Raw genomic sequence first — 20,780 nt, 5'->3', positions numbered from 1 at the left:
CATTTGACATTATCACTGTTTTTATTTAGTCATTCTGATATGTGTAGTGAAATCTTATTGTCATATTAATTTGCATTTATGCAATGGCTAATGAAACCAAACACCTTTTCATGTGATTACTTGCCATCTGTATATCATCTCCAATAAAATGTCCTCTTATGTCCTTTAACCATTTTCTAATTGAATTACTTGTTTTTTTACTGTTGAGTTTTGATAATTCTTTAGATATTTTTTTGTTGTATTTCTGGTTTATAAATATTTTGTCCCAAGCTGTAGCTTGTCTTTTAATCCATTTCATGTTTTTTTTTTTTTTTTTTTTTTTTTTTCTAGAGCAAAAGTTTTAAATTTTGGTGAGGTCTATTCATCTTTTTTTTTTTTTTAATGAATAGTGCTTTTAGTGTCAAATCTAAGAATTCTTTGCTGATTCCTAGGTGGTGAAGAGTTTTTCCTATGCATTTTCTTAAAAGTTTTATAGTTTTATATTCTGAAGTTTAAAATACATTTTTAGTTAATTTTTGTATAAGGTGTGAGATGTGAGTCAATGATAACGCCATGACAGAAGGATAATACATTAACATTAGCAAAAGAAAAAATAGAAACCTTCAACTACGGCTATGGCGTTAGAAGTAGCAGGCAATGGGAGGGATTACACCGTCTGTGTAATTACAAGTTGGACCGTCTCTGCTACAGTCACATATCTGCTTCTTTCTCAGACAACTCGTAGATCTCTAAATTCTAATCCTTAAAAAGGCCAGAAAAATAAAAGGATTCCTCTTTCCATCATGTGTTTGAGTTAAGGTTTTTGCTGGTCCTGTTTTACTTTTTCCAGGTTTGAGAGTGGATGTGAGGAGCAAAAAGGGGCAAAGAAAAAAAATTCTAAAACTCGGGTGCCTGGGTGGCTCAGTTGGTTAGGCGACTGCTTTCGGCTCAGGTCATGATCCTGGAGTCCCTGGATCGAGTCCCGCATCGGGCTCTCTGCTCAGCAAGGGGTCTGCTTCTCCCTCTGACCCTCCTCCCTCTCATGCTCTCTGTCTCTCATTGTCTCTCTCACAAATAAATAAAATCTTAAAAAAAAAAAAATTTAAAAAAAAAGAAGTTTAAAAAAAATTCTAAAACTCTATTTTAGATAGAGGTGATATTACATTCTGAGTTAGGAGTAGCTGTTATTTAATTCTTAAATCTAACTTGACAAATGAGATTTTCATATGACAGTTAAAGATGGGAATTTCACAAGAGAATTGAAGAAGAAGGACTATGAAGGAAATTTATCCGTGCAGTATAGGTAAGAAAACGTCAGGAAAAAAGAGGAAACAGCAACAATGTATAATACAAATAAAATTAAATGAAAAGTTAAAACAAATATGTGTATTACAATTGATATATGTGGTTTGAACTTCTGCTTCAAACGGAATGTTTGGGTAAAAAAAATCAGCTATGTGATAGTTGCGAGAAACACCTAAAAAGAAATGATGAAACCATATTGAAGATAAAGTGATTGGTCAATACATGTGTAGAAAATAAATTAAATGACATCAATGGTAATGTACCTATATGTGCTAAAGTTTTATTTATGCTAAACCCATTGGCTAGAATAAAGAAAAATATTTTCCCATATAAAAATACAAAGGAAGATAGGAGTTAAAAACTTTTGTGCCAAATATATACATTAAAATTGCATCAGGCAAAATACAAAAATCAAAGGATTCTTTGATAAAGGTAAAATGATAGTGAGGATTTTAATGTATAGTTAAAAAGGAATTTGACAGATTAACTGAATAAAATATAAGCAAAAGTAAAGAAGATTATAGTAACTCAATGAGTATGTCTGAGATATATATGTTGTATTTAGATTATAGATAGAAAGATGGCTGGCTGGATGGCTGTAGCATTCGTGCTGTCATATATATATATGTATTTTTTTCTCATATATATTCATATCATATATATATATAATGCTGAAAAGGAGCTGAAATGTAACTGATAAAATTAATATACCATAATATACTAAATTAGATATCAAAAGAATCAGCCTATACCTTACAATGCTTATTTTTAAAATGCCCACTAATAAAATGGATGTTTCTTTTAACATCTAATCAAGCCAGGGCTATCATCTTTTTTTTCAAGACTACCGTCTATTATCCATCTCCACTATCATTCAAATTGTTTTGGAATTTAAACATATAAATATTACAGATAGACAATATTTTGTATACATTTGCCAATGATCTGATGGCTTACCTCCGAAACCCAAGAGATCAAAATCTAAAAGCTTTTTTTACTAAAAGAAAATTAGGGCTCATAGGCACTTAACTACATGCATTTAAAATTGAATGTTAGATTACTATGCTAGCATTTTGTAGAAATCCCTTCTCCCAAAACTAACCACTGAATATATGAATATATATAAAGACATTTTCCATTAACAACAATAAACAGAAAATGTTAAAAAAAGTTAGTAGAAAAATATTCAGATTCCAACTAAAGGACTTCAAAAATAATGTAAACAAATGGAACAATATACCATATTCTTATATTGGGAGATATCCTATATTAAAATAATTACACAGCTTCTTTAATTATAAGTTCAATTCAATTTCAGTCAGAATTCCAAGAATCTGTTTTCCTTTCTTTTCTGTTTCTTTTCTTTCTTCTTTCCTTCCTCCCTACATCTCTTTTTTTTTCTTTCTGCTCCCCCCCACTTCTCCCCCCCCCCACACTTCTAATACAAGAATAAATGTGGGGGGAAAAAAACTGGTAAAATGGACACTAGTGTGAATGAATTTGTTGTAAGGGATAGTAAAACTTAAATTTACACTAACCAAAGAATATAGTACAGATTCATGAGATGGATAAAATACCAAAAAAAAAAGATGCAGTCAATAAATATGTAAAATCATTTCAATTATGAAAATATATGTGTGCATATATGATATGTAAAATAAAAATAAACACATAAAATGTATGATGAAAACACGTATTTTGATTGAAAAATTATTATACACAATGTGATGAAGAAAGGATATCCAATTACTGAGAATATATTGTTTCATTCTTGAATGATGTATAAAAAATAATACCACTGAAAGAAAATTATGTTTCTTCACACATTATGTAAAAAATTTTAAAAATTTACCTAGAAATTGGATCATAAACTAGGTTGTAATCTGATTAGAAATATAATTGTGTTAAAAAGGCTAATAAATTTAGGGTGTTCATTATTAAGGAAAATATTTAACTGAGGATGGCAGTGTGTATATATTTTTGTTTAGCAAGACAAGAAATCCAGTAATAATAAAAGAGATGTTTCATGGGCTACTGTAAATAAAAATATTCTGTAATGTAATTATTCAAAATACACTAGATAAAACATTTACAACGAAAATAAGGGATAAAGGATTATTGTACATTTCTCTAGTTGAATAAGTATTCTTATATATTAACAGGAAAAAAATGGGTAAAAGCTATGAACAGGCCATTCATGGAAGGAATCAATGTGGCTAATGCGTATAGGAAAACATTCAAGTAGCAAACATTGAAATTTGATGTATTTAATATGAGGAACCATTTGCCAAATTTAAACAATTAATAGCATCCATTTCGGGTGAATTTGTGGAGAATGGACCCTCTCATACAGTGGTTAGTTTTGGGAGAAGGGATTTCTACAAAATGCTAGCATAGTAATCTAACATTCAATTTTAAATGCATGTCCTTTTCAATGTAGCAATTCTTCTTTGATTCAGCTAATGTGAAAAATTGAAAGCAACAGTAGTGTGTAGGTACAAGAATGATTTTTATGCACGATTGTGTATAATAGTGTGAAACTGTGATCTGAGTCATCATTAAAATTGATGAATAAATTGTCATATACCCTTACTGCAAAAATCATTACTCTATTAAAAACAATAAACTCATTTACATATATTGTCCTCAAATATGTCTAAGATATCTAAAATGGAAAAAAAATCCCAAGTAATATATAGAGAATAAATTCATACTTGAGAAGCAAATGTGTGCATATAAGCTGTGTAAGGATAGAGGTGAAACTTAAAGTACATTGAAAGATCAAAACTGGTCATTTCAAAAATCTGGTGAGAAAAGCAATTCATATTTTATATGCTGCCTCCTCTGTATAATGTGTTTTTAATAATAAATATACAGTATATTAAGATATCAATAACAGAAGAAATTAAAGAGAAACAAATTAGAGCCAACATGAATGAGTAATTTCTATTTTGCAACATTTAAATGGTTTTTCTACCTACATTATCTCTTTTTCTTTCAAAAATCCTTGAGGTAATTATTACTAATATGGTAAAATTTTATGACTGAAAAGAAAAATAAGACTCAGAAAGCTTAAGAAGTTTCTAACTACAGGTGCTCTATATGCTGACCATGGGCCTCAAACTGATCAGTCTGGCTTCATGTAGTTGATGGATTTAGCAGATGAAGCAGGGATAGATTCTGATAATAGATCCTGTATAAGATGAAATTACTAGGTTTTGACCAGAGAGAAAAAACCCATGTCACTGTCCATTAAGTAAGGGAATATTCTAAAAATTATCATATGCATTAAGTCTAAAATAGCATAGTTCTCCTCTGTTGAGAGTTAGCAAGTTTATATGTATGTCATGAAACAGAGAAGGAGACAAACCATAAGAGACTCTTAACTATAGGAAACAAACTGAGGGTTGCTGGAGGGGAGGAGGATGAGGGGGATGAGTTAATTGGGTGATGGGCATTAAGGAGGGCACTTGTTGGAATGAGCACTGGGTGTTATATGCAACTGATGAATCACTAAATTCTACCCCAAAATTAATAATACTCTATATGCTATCTTGAATTTAAATAAAAACTAACAAACAAAAACAATAACAACAAAAAATCAAAGCTTACTGCTGCTTTATTCAAGAGTGCCTTTTCAGATGAACTATCTGTACATTTTCAGTAAATTAATATTATGGCTTAGAATTACATGACTATCTCTAATTACAGGTAGATTGCATTTATAATTCCTACCAAAAAGCTCATTCTGAAATTAGGAAATTATACTTATAATCCTCAGTGTGTTAGCAGTGGTATAACTGTAGATGAATTTAACCCTCTAAACCTACAGATTTTTTTTTCTTTTTAAAAAGTTTTTTTTATTTATTTGACAGAGAGAGAGACAGTGAGAAAGGGAACACAAGCAGGGGGAGTGTGAGAGGGAGTAGCAGGCTTCCTGTGGAACAGGGAGCTCGATGCGGGGTTCGATGCAGGGCTCAATCCCAGGTCCCTGGGATTATGACCTGAACCGAAGGCAGACACTTAATGACTGAGCCACCCAGGCGCCCCCTTTTTTTTTTGCTTTTTATATAAAGTAGTTTGCAGTAGAAAAAATCTTTGAGGAAAATTATTTAATATTTATAATTATCATCATCTACCCTATTGAAAAGATTTTCACCAAATTTGCATCAACAATATTATCAAAAATTCATTTCTATCTGCTAGGCATCTTATATTTTACAGTCCCATCACACTGTTTCATCATAACATTTATTTTTCAAATGAAGAAACAGGCGCTGAAAGAGTTGGAGTAAGTCTGCCCAAATCACTCAGTTCCTAGTTGTGATCTAAGGTCTGACTCTTGAGTAATCCTGTCTGATACAAAGTGTTTTATATGTTATGGCCTTACATGTTTTGAAAGTTCTTCCATTTCTTATACAAATGGTGGAAAAATAGATAAGTCTAGCTAGAATAATAGTTTAAAGGAAAGTTATAATTTTTTGCCACACATTTTTTTTACCTTTTTATTGTTATGTTAATCACCATACATTACATCATTAGTTTTTGATGTAGTGTTCCATGATTCATTGTTTGTGCATAACACCCAGTGCTCCATGCAGAACTTGCCCTCCTCAATACCCATCACCAGGCCAACCCATCCTCCCACCCCCCTCCCTTCTAGAACCCTCGGTTTGTTTCTCAGAGTCCATCGTCTCTCATGGTTCGTCTCCCCCTCCAATTCCCCCCCTTCATTCTTCCCCTCCTGCTATCTTCTTGTTTTTTTTCTTAACATATATTGCATTATTTGTTTCAGAGGTACAGATCTGAGATTCAACAGTCTTGCACAATTCACAGCGCTCACCATAGCACATACCCTCCCCAGTGTCTTTCACCCAGCCCCTCCATCCCTCCCACCAACCCCCGACTCCAGCTACCCTCCATTTGTTTCCTGAGATTAAGAATTCCTCATATCAGTGAGGTCATATGATACATGTCTTTCTCTGATTGACTTATTTTGCTCAGCATACACACTCCAGTTCCATCCATGTCGTTGCAAATGGCAAGATTTCATTCCTTTTGATGGCTGCATAATATTCCATTGTACATATATAGCACATCTTTATCAATTCATCTGTAGATGGACGTCTTGGCTCTTTCCACAGATTGGCTATTGTGGACATTGCTGCTATAAACATCGGGGTGCACGTACGCCTTCGAATCACTACATTTGTATCTTTGGGGTAAATACCCAGTAGTGCAATTGCTGGGTCGTATGGTAGCTCTATTTCCAACTTTTTGAGGAATCTCCATATTGTTTTCCAGAGTGGTTGCACCAGCTTGCATTCCCACCAACAGTGTAGGAAGTTTTCCCTTTCTCCACATCCCCGCCAACATCTGTCGTTTCCTGACTTGTTAATTTTAGTCATTCTGACTGGTGTGAGGTGGTATCTCATTGAGGTTTTGATTTGTATTTCCCTGATGCCAAGCGATGTTGAACACTTTTTCATGTGTCTGTGGGCCATTTGGATGTCTTCTTTGGAAAAATGGCTGTTTATGTCTTCTGCCCATTTCTTGATTGGATCATTTGTTCTTTGGGTGTTGAGTTTGATCAGTTCTTTATAGATTTTGGATACTAGCCCTTTATCTGATATGTCATTGTAAATATCCCATTCTGTTGGTTGTCTTTTGGTTTTGTTGACTGTTCCCTTTGCTGTGCAAAAGCTTTTTATCTTGATGAAGTCCCAATAGTTCATTTTTGCCCTTGCTTCCCTTGCCTTTGGCGATGTTTCTAGGAAGACGTTGCTGCGGCTGAGGTCGAAGAGGCTGCTGCCTGTGTACTCCTCTAGGATTTTGATGGACTCCTGTCTCACATTGAGATTTTTCAACCATTTTGAGTCTATTTTTGTGTGTGGTGTAAGGAAATGGCCCAGTTTCATTCTTCTGCATGTGGCTGTCCAATTTTCCCAACACCATTTGTTGAAGAGACTGTCTTTTTTCCATTGGACATTCTTCCCTGCTTTGTCAAAGATTAGTTGACCATAAAGTGGAGGGTCCATTTCTGGGCTCTCTATTCTGTTCCATTGATCTATGTGTCTGTTTTTGTGCCAATACCATACTGTCTTGATGATTACAGCTTTGTAATAGAGCTGGAAGTCCGGAATTGTGATGCTACCAGCTTTGCTTTTCTTTTTCAACATTCCTCTGACCATTCAGGGTCTTTTCTGGTTCCATACAAATTTTAGGATTATTTGTCCCATTTCTTTGAAAAAAGTGGATGGTATATTGATGACAATTGCATTGAATGTGTAGATTGCTCTAGGTAGCATTGACATCTTCACAATGTTTGTTCTTCCAATCCATGAGCATGGAACGTTTTTCCATTTCTTTGTGTCTTCCTCAATTTCTTTCATGAGTATTTTATAGTTTTCTGAGTACAGATTCTTTGTCTCTTTGGTTAGATTGATTCCTAGGTATCTTATGGTTTTGGGTGCAAGTGTAAATGGGATCGACTCCTTAATTTCTCTTTCTTCTGTCTTGTTGGTGTATAGGAATGCCACTGATTTTTGTGCATTGATTTTCTATCCTGCCACTTTACTGAATTCCTGTATGCGTCCTACCAGTTTGGGGGTGGAGTCTTTTGGGTTATCCACATAAAGTATCATATCATCTGCAAAGAGTGAGAGTTTGACTTCTTCTTTGCTGATTGGGATGCCTTTGATTTCTTTTTGTTGTCTGATTGCTGTGGCTAGGACTTCTAATACTATGTTGAATAGCAGTGGTGATAGTGGACATCCCTGCCACGTTCCTGACCTTAGGGGGAAAGCTCTCAGTTTTTCCCCATTGAGAATGATATTCACTGTGGGTTTTTCCTAGATGGCTTTTATGATATTGAGGTATGTACCCTCTATCCCTATACTCTGAAGAGTTTTGATCAAGAAAGGATGCTGTACTTTGTCAAATGCTTTTTCTGCATCTATTGAGAGGATCATATGATTCTTGTTCTTTCTTTTGTTAATGTATTGTATAATGTTGATTGATTTGCGGATGTTGAACCAACCTTGTAGCCCAGGGATAAATCCCACTTGGTCGTGGTGGATAATCCTTTTAATGTACTTTTGGATCCTATTGGCTAGTATTTTGGTGAGAATTTTTGCATCCATGTTCATCAAGGATCTTGGTCTGTAATTCTCCTTTTTGATGGGGTCTTTGTCTGGTTTTGGGATCAAGGTAATGCTAGCCTCATAAAATGAGTTCGGAAGTTTTCCTTCCATTTCTATTTTTTGGAACAGTTTCAGAAGAATAGGTATTAATTCTTCTTGAAATGTTTGGTAGAATTCCCCTGGGAAGCCATCTGGCCCTGGGCTTTTTTTTGGGGGGGGGGGGAGATTTTTGATGACTGCTTCAATTTCCTTAGTGGTTATAGGTCTGTTCAGGTTTTCTATTTCTTCCTGGTTCAGTTTTGGGAGTTGGTGCATCTCTAGGAATGCATTCATTTCTTCCAGGTTATCTAATTTGCTGGCATAGAGTTGCTCATAGTATGTTCTTATAATTGTTTGTATTTCTTTGGTGTTGGTTGTGATCTCTCCTCTTTCATTCATGATTTTGCTGATTTGGTTCATTTCTCTTTTCTTTTTGGCAAGTGTGGCCAGGGGTTTATCAATCTTGTTAATTCTTTCAAAGAACCAGCTCCTAGTTTCGTTGACCTGTTCTACTGTTCTTTTGGTTTCTATTTCATTGATTTCTGCTCTGATCTTTATGATTTCTCTTCTCCTGCTGGGTTTAGGCTTTATTTGCTGTTCTTTCTCCAGCTCCTTTAGGTGTAGGGTTAGGGTGTGTACTTGAGACCTTTCTTGTTTTTTGAGAAAGGCTTGTATTGCTGTATACTTTCCTCTTAGGACTGCCTTTGCTGCATCCCAAAGATTTTGAACAGTTGTGTTTTCATTTTCAATGGTTTCCATGAATTTTTTTAATTCTTCTTTAATTTCCTGGTTGACCCATTCATTCTTTAGTAGGATGCTCTTTAGCCTCCATGTATTTGAGTTCTTTCCAACTTTCCTCTTGTGATTGAGTTCTAGTTTCAAAGCATTATGGTATGAAAATAGGCAGGGAATGATCCCAATCTTTTGGTTCCAGTTGAGACCTGATTTGTGACCTAGGATGTGATTGATTCTGGAGAATGTTCCATGGGCACTAGAGAAGAATGTGTATTCCATTGCTTTGGGATGGAATGCTCTGAATATGTCTGTGAAGTCTATTTGGTCCAGTGTGTCATTTAAAGTCTTTGTTTCCTTGTTGATCTTTTGCTTAGATGATCTGTCCATTTCATTGAGGGGGGTGTTAAAGTCCCCCACTATTATTGTGTTGTTGTTGATGTGCTTCTTTGCTTTTGTTATTAATTGCCTTATATAATTGGCTGCTCCCATGTTAGGGGCATAGATATTTATAATGGTTAGATCTTCTTGTTGGATAGACCCTTTAAGTAGGATATAGTGTCCTTCCTCATCTCTTATTAAAGTCTTTGGTTTAAAATCTAATTTGTCTGATATAAGGATTGCCACCCCAGCTTTCTTTTGGTGTCCATTAGCATGGTAAATAGTTTTCCACCCCCTCACTTTCAATCTGGGTGTGTCTTTGGTTCTAAAATGAGTCTCTTGCAGACAGCATATCAATGGGTCTTGTTTTTTAATCCAATTTGATAGCCTGTGTCTTTTGATTGGGTCATTTAGCCCATTTACATTCAGGGTAACTATTGAAAGATATGAATTTAGTGCCATTGTACTGCCTATAAGGTGACTGTTACTGTATATTGTCTGTGTTCCTTTCTGGTCTATGTTCCTTTTAGGCTCTCTCTTTGCTTAGAGGACCCCTTTCAGTATTTCTTGTAGGGCTGGTTTTGTGTTTGCAAATTCCTTTAGTTTTTGTTTGTCCTGGACCCTTTTTATCTCTCCTTCTATTTTCAGTGACAGCCTAGCTGGATATAGTATTCTTGGCTGCATAATTTTCTCATTTAGTGCTCTGAATATATCCTGCCAGTCCTTTCTGGCCTGCCAGGTCTCTGTGGATGGGTCTGTTGCCAATCTAATGTTTCTACCATTGTAGGTTACACATCTCTTCTCCCAAGCTGCTTTCAGGATTTTCTCTTTGTCTCTGAGACTCATAAGTTTTACTATTAGATGTCAGGGTGTTGACCTATTTTTATTGATTTTGAGAGGGGTTCTCTGTGCTTCCTGGATTTTGATGCCTGTTTCCTTCCCCAAATTAGGGAAGTTCTCTGCTATAATTTGCTCTAATATACCTTCTGCCCCTCTCTCTCTTTCTTCTTCTTCTGGGATCCCAATTATTCTAATGTTGTTTTGTCTTATGGTATCACTTATCTCTTGAATTCTGCCCTCGTGATCCAGTAGTTGTTTATCTCTCTTTTTCTCAGCTTCTTTATTTTCCATCATTTTGTCTTCTATATCACTGATTCTCTCTTCTGCCTCATTTATCCTAGCAGTTAATGCCCCCATTTTTTATTGCACCTCATTAATAGTCTTTTTGATTATGACTTGGTTAGATTTTAGTTCTTTTATTTCTCCAGAAAGTTTTTCTCTAATAACTTCCATGCTTTTTTCAAGCCCAGCTAGTATCTTTAAAGTGATGCTTCTGAACTCTAGATCCGACATCATACTAATGTCCATATTGAGTAGGTCCCTGGCAGTCGGTACTACCTTTTGTTCTTTTTGTTGAGGTGATTTTTTCCATCTTGTCATCTTGTCCAGAAGAGAACAGATTAATGAGAGAAAAAAATGCTAACAAGGTAACAATGTCCCCAGAAAATATACTCTAAACAAATCAGAAAAGACCTGAAGCTGGGGGAAAAGAAAGGGAAAGAAAGAAAAAAGGAAAAGGAAAAAAAAAAAAAAAAGAAAAAGAAAAAGATAAAAACTAACAAAAACAGAACAAAAAAGAAAAACAGAATATGATCAAATATGATCAGGCTGGTGCATAGATCAGTGCCACACACAAGATTTTGGGTGTATTTTGGTCTGTTAGAAGAAAGTGCCTCCCAAAATTTTAAAGAAAGAAAAACTTATATATGTACAAAAATAAGGGTTGATATGATGAAGGGATGGAATATGACTGTAAAGATGAAAATTATAAAAAAATTTATAAAAGGAATTGATAAGAAGTTGTTTGAAAAAATAAAAGAGGATTAAAAAAAAAGAAAAAAAAAAAACGGAGAGAATGTGATCAGGCAGGAGAGTAGAACAAACCATACACTAGAGATTTAGCATATATTTTGATCTGTTGGAAGAAACTATCTCAAAATTTTAAAGAGAAAACAATTTATATATATATGCCAAAAATAAGGGTAACTACTATGAAGGGATAGAATATGACTCTAAAAATGAAAAATAAAAATGTTTTTTAAAAAAGGGATTGATAAGATGTTGGTTGAAAAAGGGAAAAAGAAAAAGTAAAAAAAAAAAAAAGACAGTTAAAAAAAATTAACTTTGAAAGATTAAAGAATCATGGTAAAAAAGCCATAGATTCTATGTGCCTTATTCCCCTAGTGCTGGAGTTCTGCTGTTCTCAGTGATCAGTAAACTTGGTCTTGGCTGGCTGTTCTCACTGATCTTCTGGGGCAGGGGCCTTTTGCCGTGGTTCCCAAATGTCTTTGCCGGAGGTGGAATTGCCCCACCCTTGCTTGGTCCGGGCTAAGTAATCTGCTCGGGTTTGCTCTGGGGAGCTTTTGTTCCCTGCAAGCTTTCTGGGGCCGAGAGTGAAAATGGCGGCCTCCCAATCTCTGCCCCAGAGGAGCTGAGAACTTGGGGCCCCACTCCTCAGTGCGCCCCCAGAGAAAAGCAGTCAGTCACTCCATCTCCCCGATCTCCGGCCACACTCCGTGCTCACCAGGCCTGTGACCGAGCGTTTCTATCTATGGCACCCAATTCGGTGTGGAGCCTCCAAACCCAGCAGATCCCTGTGGTGCACTCCCGCGCCGCTCCTCCCGGGGAAGGAAGGTGAGTCTCCCCAGATCTGCTGCTTGTTGGGTCCCAGCTGGAGGAGCAGTGGCCCAACTGTGCCGCGGATCACGGTTTATGGCAACCCCGAGCTGAGAGCCCGCTCCTCGGCTCCGTCTCTGCAGCCGGCTTCCCTGCTCCAATACCTGGGAGCTCTGCCTCACTCAGGTACCCCCAGTCTTTTTGTGACCCTGAGGGTCCTGAGACCACACTGTCCCACAGGGTTCCATCCCCCACTTAGCCACTGGAGCAACGTTCCTCAGCAGAACCGACTTCTAAAAGTTCCGATTTTGTGCTCCGAGGCTCTATCACTTGCCAGAAGTGGCTGACAGAGGCCCCCTCCCCCACCATCTATCCTCCCGAATATCGCCTTGGATTCCCTTCTTCGCACGTCCTACCTTCCAGAAAGTGGTCGCTTTTCTGTTCCGAGAGTTGTTGCTATTCTTTTCTTCGATCTCCTGTTGAGTTTGTAGGTGTTCAGAATGGTTCAATCCCTATCCAGCTGAATTCCTGAGACCAGACAAAATCAAGGTCTCCTACTCCTCCGCCATCTTGCTCCATCCCCGCCATACATTTTAATATTACATTGAAAGACATATGTTTTCTCTATCTTTTTAAGCTCTAACTAATGCAATTGTTTTTCTTACTCTTCAGTCACAAAAACCCTTTTTATAGGGCATGTGTGCACTTACTAGTTATATGGCCAATGGGGTACAAATGTGACTGTGGAAGAGCTTAGAAGATTCACTCGACCTGTTTAGAATTATTTTAGAGGCAGCTTTGAATAAATCTAGTTATATATTATATTTACATAGGGTTTATATTTACATCTTAAACATTAAAGAAGTTTGCAAAATGTGTCTTGCTTCCATTTCCCATTCTCTAGTCCTGGCAGATATGGCTGATCAATTATAACTTTTCTATCCCATTGAACCCATGCGTGGGTATAGGCCACTTCCAGTTTGGATCTCTAAAAAGTCCATTTCTACTAATCAATTGGTATTGACTAGTGAAATTACATACATTTGTCATTTCTCCTATTAAGTTTCACTCATTCTGCATGTAATAGCAAAAATATGATTTCTGGAAAAAGTGTGCGAGTTAAGACACCTAATATTTCAACTTGCCATATATTGTTTCTTTTAATCAATTTAATCCTAGGAAGGGTTTCAAACTTTATAAATGGGGAAACTGAGACTTAGAGAAATTACATATTTTATCCCTTAGAGCATAGAGTGTTAAAAATACATTCAGATTTTCAGGTGTGTATGTGGAGGGGTTGTTGTAATGTATCTACTGCACACTCCATGCCTCAAATAATTTGAGATCTCCTGAAACTTTAAATTAAATATATATTAAACAAAGGTAAATAATGTCTAAGAAAACAAAACAACAACAACAAAAAACAGTATCCATCATGTGCCAGACATTAAATTATCTTTTTCATTAATTCTTTCTTCATTGATTTAGAAAAACAACATTCTATATTATTACCTTGAATGCTTTGGCTAGGTTTTGTTTCAGAGAGCATTTCTGTAAATGATGGCTTTTGACATTTTTTTTTTAAATTGGGGATTAAAAGGGCCACTAACTTTAAGGATCAGTAGAATAGATGTAAGTTCATAAACTAGGATAGACTGCTGTCCCTTTCAAAATATCTTAAAAAGTTGTGATTTGTTAAAATACTGTAGGATAAATAGGAAGACCCAATAGAAAAATCACAAAAGTTTATGACCATAAGTCTGTTTTTGTTAATTTATGTTTCGCCTCCAACATTCGTTGCATTCTCTACATTTTTATGAAGGCTGCAATAATGTGATCAGAGAGTTTTGTAATATTGACAAGAGGCAGTGTGAAAGTCATGAATATAAAAAGACTGCTTTGGGACAAAGTTAAAGAGAAATTGATGGCTTTAATAATGTCAGAGACAAAAGACATTGAACAATCTCAGTAGCATTTAAAATATTTATTAAACTCTGTCTGTAATTTTTCATAGGAAAGTTGCTTTAATGACAAGGGAAGTCATAATACAAACAGAACAATCCAGATGCCACTGTGAGTCAGCACTACTTCAGAGCCATTTATATTCTTACCCTCAAGCTTTCTTAGAACTTTTCTAACAGTTGCAGCTGTGTGAATAATTTGTGGAAGAGCAGTGATAGACTCCTTCAAAAGAACACAAGAAAATGGCATCAAGAAAAAAAAAAATATCCAATGTTTAGTTGTTTACATACCAGTGACCTGACAACTCACCTTAAATTCATTTCTGTTTTCAGTAGGATTGCAGTCACTGTATTGGGTCAGTGATCTCTGCTTCCTGACTTGAAAATCAGGCTTCCAAAGTACGCAGGTTATACTGTTTTTATACTTTCTGTAACAATGCAGCGATTTCTAAAGAAAGATCACAGAATAAAAGTTAAAGGATGAGAAAAGCAGGGCTTAGTATTTATAGATATCTATTTTTTTATTAGATCGTTTCTAATACTAGATTAGAAAGATGATTAGATTCTATTAGATACTTCCTAATATTGAGAAAAACACTGATTTATTTTAATACAAGGAAGTTATTATAGACCTTTAAGAAATATATCCATCAATCTTTACTTAGTTTTATATGTATTAATATTATTCAATACTTTGTGGTTTTGAGCTGATAAATCTTCACAACTGATTCCATACAGACCCCAAAGTTTCCAGGAAGAAAGATCCAGTAAAATATACTTATACTAGTTATACTGTATTTTCTTTAGCTTATCTACCTTTTTGATTCTAAATTTAATGTTTAGTATCAGAACCCCATTCCCATTTTAATTTCTATAACTAGTTAAAAAGTATTAGCCTTAAGTATGTATTCTTAGAGCAACTAGTCCTCCATATACAGTATCCGATTACTTATACTTTATGCTCTAAGAACCATTAGATAAATTAAATACAATTTTATTGTATTAGTTCAATATAGTCACAAGATGATAGTTATCTTAACTGGCTTACGGAAAGAAGTAGTTCAGTTTCCTTGAGAAGTTGCATCCATTTGAGGTGAATTATTAATACCTCTCCAAATTACTATAAATGCACTGATAATTACTTGATCTTTACATTTTAAAATATAATTTTTCAAGGACCTCAAATATACCTTATATATAACTGCTAAACACCTAATCAGATTTTATATTTAGATTCCAAGTAGTCAAATTCCAGTAGTTATGTGTATGGGAACATTTATTTTATAATTGTTACCAGATAAGACAAAATGCATTTTTTCCAGTGTTCATTTGGCTAATTTCAAAACCTGAACTCAATACTCACTCAGCATGTTAATGTATAAAACATAGCATATAAGAGATGGAGAGAGAAAGTCATCTACCACAATTTGCTACACTCAGAAGTTGCTCAATAAATATTTGTATATTATCCTAAAATTTAAAATAAACAGATCATGTTTTATGTGTTTCTTAAATTTTATTCATGAATAAATTTCACATATTTACATCCTCTTATATCTCTTTTTTTAAGTGACAGAAACTTATTTGATTATATTTTATAGAATGATATTGAACAATATGTAATAATCTCAACTACGTTATTAATGTGTTTATATACATATAAGCACATAATATTATACTATTTAATATAGATATCATTTGACATTATTAGATAATATTATATCAAATAAACTGCTTCCTGAGTAATTTTGGTGAGACATTGAATATCATTAGGAAATTTTCAGTGTATATACACTTACTTTTAAATATTACCTTTGGCTTAAAATATTGGGAGCCTTATTTAAAGATTTTCATGATAGCACACACAGACTGGATTCTAAATCCAATGTGAAAACTCTTTGGTGGTCTTCATCAGTTTCTTTATTCATGCAACACTAACAGCAAGGAAAGACAAGTTCATAGAGTGCACTTTCTAACTAAAAATGACTGTAACAAATGGCTTGAAATGTTCTCTGGAGGATTATTGACTTTTTAATTCAAGCTGCCATCAATCCTCATTTATATTTCATAATATGTATCTCGGGAAAAATAACCTACTTTTAAATGTGTAGCTTGTCACTGAGGTTAAATAGTTGTTAAGCCAATCACTTATCCTTCAATTATGTGTAAGTTAAGAGATATTTTTCAGACCATCACTTGATAGCAATATACTAAGCATATTATATAAGCATTGCTATTTTTTCAAACTACGATATATCTAGTTGGGTATAAAAGTTCAATATGGCAAACATTATTATTCATTGTTTTCCTTTCAGTTCACATGCAAATGTGTCAATAAAGTAGAAACAAGTAGGAACACAGGGAGAAATTGAACATCTTATTTGAAAAGTTGTCCTTTGGGGAGTATCAGCGACAATATAGATGACCTATATAATATCTACATTTTTAAATATGAATGATGTAGAATCTATTGTTATCATTGAGTTAATTGATGTGCTTCATTTCAAACTAATCTTCAATATATTTAGGTCATCTCAATTTTTTGCTATTCCAAAGAATGTTGCATGAAACATTGGTCCTTGCTTTGGCTACAAGTTTTGTGTCAAGATACATTTTCTTTTCTTAAATGTTTATTGAGAGAGTAGTTTTCCATTTTGGCACTCTATGTAAGTCTTTTTAAGAAGCTCATCTCCTAACTCCTGAGTTGTTAAGAGATTAGAGATTAGGTCTGAGTATTTGAAAAAAGTGTCTTTACTCCAGATCTTATGGTAATGTGGTTTTGCTGGAAGTATATTATCGTATCTCTTTAAAAAGTTATTTACTTGAACCTCCAATATAATAAAAAGGTACAAAAAATACTGTGTGCTTTTAGATATATACCAAAAGCCTAAATATGTGCTCTATGTTACCAAGAAAGTATGCGCAGAAATTTTATGAGGACTATTTTTGAAAACATATTTGACATTTCAAAAGGCACCATTTAAATAGTCATCAAGGCTAAAAGAAATCAGAGCGTGGTTCCACTCCCATTATTGTTGTGGATGTTTGTGTATAGCGCATTTGTTTTGAATTATATTTAGGAGAGGATGAAAGGATGCAGCAAAAATCTGGTGCCCAGAACTTTGGAAGTTTATTATTTTTCTCCTCCAGAAACTATTAAAGGCAATTCACAAAGTCAAGACCCAGCTTCGATTTGAAAGGATTGCTGGGCATTTCTGAGTACCCCTTCCTTCCCTTTGTCTCCATGTTAGAGCTGATATGAATCTAGTTTAAGATCTCTACTGTATAGCCAAAATGAAAGGGCCAGTAGGATGATAAGCGTATCTGTAGTCCTGATTGTGCCTTCTTGGTTTGAATTACTTTTATAACTTCAGTAAATCTAGAAGGCTGATGTTTATTTGTTAGTCAATTTAATTTGTATATACAATGGCCACTCTAGTCGCTAGAAAGAACAGTGGTGAAATGAACTTTGGGCTAGAGTTGAGAGCCTAAAGAGAGTCTCAGTCTGGTTGTTGACCTTGCATCTTTGACAGGCATTCCATTGGGTGAAAATAAAAGAAATCACGCAGTTCAAAGTATATTAGTTAACCAAAGAGCAAGATGGTCCAGGTGAACATTTCTGTCCATTGTCTTTTGCTAAGAGAGCTCCAGCAGAAAATTCTTGCCCTGAGAGCCAGGGTGTTTCTCCTTATTTACCAAGTCATATCCTTACTAAGGCAAATGCAGGGTACATATGTTCTCATGGTCATTCTAAATAACAAATGCTAAAGTGTGAGCGTGAATAAAAGATACGTAGTACGGCTGTAATACGCATTTTGAGGAACGCTTCATGCTCTACAATACTTTTATCACTCAACCATGCAAAGGGATATAATGATCAAATAAGACGAAACCTCTTCTACCAAGAAACTTAACTATATATACTAGCAAACAATAAATTATCCTAAAACTTAGTGGCTTAAAACAACAAACATTTATTACCTTATGAGACAATAATAGGACAATAGAGATATGAGATAGTAAGTAGAGAAATGAGACAACTAAAGAATTGGAGAACAGCTTAGCCAGGTGGTCCCAGTATTAGATATTTTCTGAGGTTGCAGTTTCCTTGGAAAATGTATATTTAGGTACTTTGCCCATGTTTTAATTGCTTTTTTCTATTAAAGTGTATGAGTTCATTGTATATTTTAGATATTAACCATTTATCAGATAATTTGGTTTACAAAGAGTTTCTCCCATTCTGTAGGTTTCCTTTTCATTATGTTGACAGTTTCCTTTGCTATGCAAAAGGAGTGGTTTGCCTTTTGTTGCTGGATTATAATAGCTCATTATATATTCTGGATACTAGTATGTTATCAGATATAATTTGCAAATATTGTTTTATTCTGTGAGTTGTATTTACACTTTGTTGGTAGTGTCCTTTGATGCACCTCAAATTTTAATTTTAATGAGGTTCAATTTATTGATTTTTCTTTTGTTGCTTGTGTTTTGGGGTCACATTTAAGAAACCATGGTAAAATACAAGGTCAAGAAGATTTACCCCTGTTTTCTTCTAAGTGCTTTATTATTTTAGCTCCTACATTTAGGTCTTTTATTAATTTTGAGCTAATTTTTATATATATTTTGTGAGGTAGGGGTTCAAGTTCATTTGTTTGCATATGGATATCCAGTTGTTTCAGCATCAGTTCTTGAAAAGACTATTTCTTGGCATCTATGTTGAAAATCAATTAACCAAAGATTAATAGTTTTATTTCTGCATTGCCAACTTTATTTCATAGGCTTAAATTTTTTTCTTATGCCAGTATCACATTGTTTTGGTTACTATATATGTGTGTGTGTGTGTATACTATATGTATATATATGTATATATATTTGTATATATACCATACACATACTTTGTAGTATATTTGAAAATTGAGAGGTATGAGACCTCCAGTGTTATTCTTTTTCAATTTGTTTTAACTATTTGGGGGTCCCTTGTGATTCTAGATAAATCCGAGGATTAGCTCTTCCATTTCTGCAAAAAGAAAAAAAAAATGCAGTTGGAATTTTGATAGGGATTACATTGTATCTATAGATCAATTTTTTTGGAGTATGGTCATCTTACTGATAATTCTTACCAATTCTTACTATCCTACTAATTAATTATTTCAATTCATAAACACATGACTTTTCATGTAGTTAGTTTTTCTTTAAATTCTTTCAAGTCATTTTGCAGTGTTCAGTGTAAAAATCTTGCACCTCCTTGGTGAAATTTATTTCTAAATATTTTATTTTTTGGATGCTTCTGTAAATGTAATTGTTATCCTGATTTTTTAAACATGCTGTGGTAAGGAAAAGATTTTCATTCTTTCTCATTTTTATATTCATTTACTCATTTATATAACTGAATTCTTTAAGTCTTATTTAATTCCTTATTTTCTTTATAATTGCTAATTATTTTAATGCTCAAATTTTCTCATATTTGGCAAATAAGAGTCCCTTTAAGTTAGCTTTTTTTTTTTTTTTTTTGATGTTTCTATCATCCTTTGAAAACTTTTTTTAGGGCGCCTGGGTGGCTCAGTTGGTTAAGCGACTGCCTTCGGCTCAGGTCATGATCCCGGAGTCCCAGGATCGAGTCCTGCATGGGGCTCCCTGCTCAGCGGGGGGTCTGCTTCTCCCTCTGACCCTCTTCCCTCTCGTGCTCTGTCTCTCATTCTCTCTCTCAAATAAATAAATAAAATCTTTTAAAAAAAAAAAAGAGAGAAAACTTCTTTTATTACCAAAACGGGATATCCCAGACTCAGCTTGTATCTTTCCTGGCATAGTCTCAGAATAACTTTTATGTAAGGAAAACTGGCACATTTTTGCAGACGATGATATTTGGAAACTAAGATCTATAGAAATATGTATCATTAAAATATATAATTGGCAATTTTCTCATATTGCAATTTTTGGAAAATCAAAGAATATGGCTTACTAATTCAATTTTTTCCCCATTTCTTCTTGTAGTCCCTCCAGTAATCCGGGTGTATCCAGAGAGTCAGGCTCGAGAACCTGGGGTAACCGCAAGTCTCAGGTGCCATGCAGAGGGGATACCAAACCCTCAGCTTGGCTGGCTCAAGAATGGAATTGATATTACACCAAAGCTGTCCAAACAACTCACACTTCAAGGTGCATTTTATTTGCATTTTTTCCTCTTAAATGACCATGTAGAAACTTTATACTAATATTTGTAACAAAGTTTACATGATTAAAAAAAAAAAAACAAACTAGCTGATGGCAACAAAATGTCATGCATATGAAAAAAATATAATTGTTCTTAAGACATTATATTTGAAATAGAGTCCATTAGTATTTTTAGTTTTTTAAATAACAGTCTTATCATAATTAATTATATCATTATTTTGGCAATAAGTAAAATATTATATTATGTATCTTTTAAATGCTTGTCCTATGAATTATAACAGATCTGCTGAACAGAATAGGTGGATTTCTTCATAGAATACATTCTGAAGGGGTCATTTAAATGTTTAAATCATACTTCATAGAGAGTGTCAATAGGATAGAAATTCCTTAGTGAATA

At 34.3% G+C, this 20,780-nt stretch overlaps 1 protein-coding gene across 3 annotated transcripts in view; it reads left to right on the top strand.

The window, feature by feature from the left end:
- The window catches only part of FSTL5 (follistatin like 5), a 691,608-nt gene that overhangs the window by 527,065 nt on the left and 143,763 nt on the right, over positions 1 to 20,780 (top strand). For all 3 annotated transcript variants that reach the window (XM_045879364.2, XM_045879363.2, XM_045879362.2), the window contains exon 8: positions 20,207 to 20,368. In XM_045879364.2, coding sequence (XP_045735320.1) covers positions 20,207 to 20,368 — 162 coding nt within the window. The remainder of the gene's footprint in view (positions 1 to 20,206; positions 20,369 to 20,780) is intronic.

This window comes from Mirounga angustirostris, unplaced genomic scaffold (genome assembly GCF_029215605.1).
Source record: "Mirounga angustirostris isolate CCGP_5_RB_7025 unplaced genomic scaffold, mMirAng1.0.hap1 SCAF_2, whole genome shotgun sequence".
Taxonomy (NCBI): Eukaryota; Metazoa; Chordata; class Mammalia; order Carnivora; family Phocidae; genus Mirounga; species Mirounga angustirostris.
Note: the sequence above shows the minus strand (reverse complement) of the source record. Positions and strands in the feature narration are given on the sequence as shown.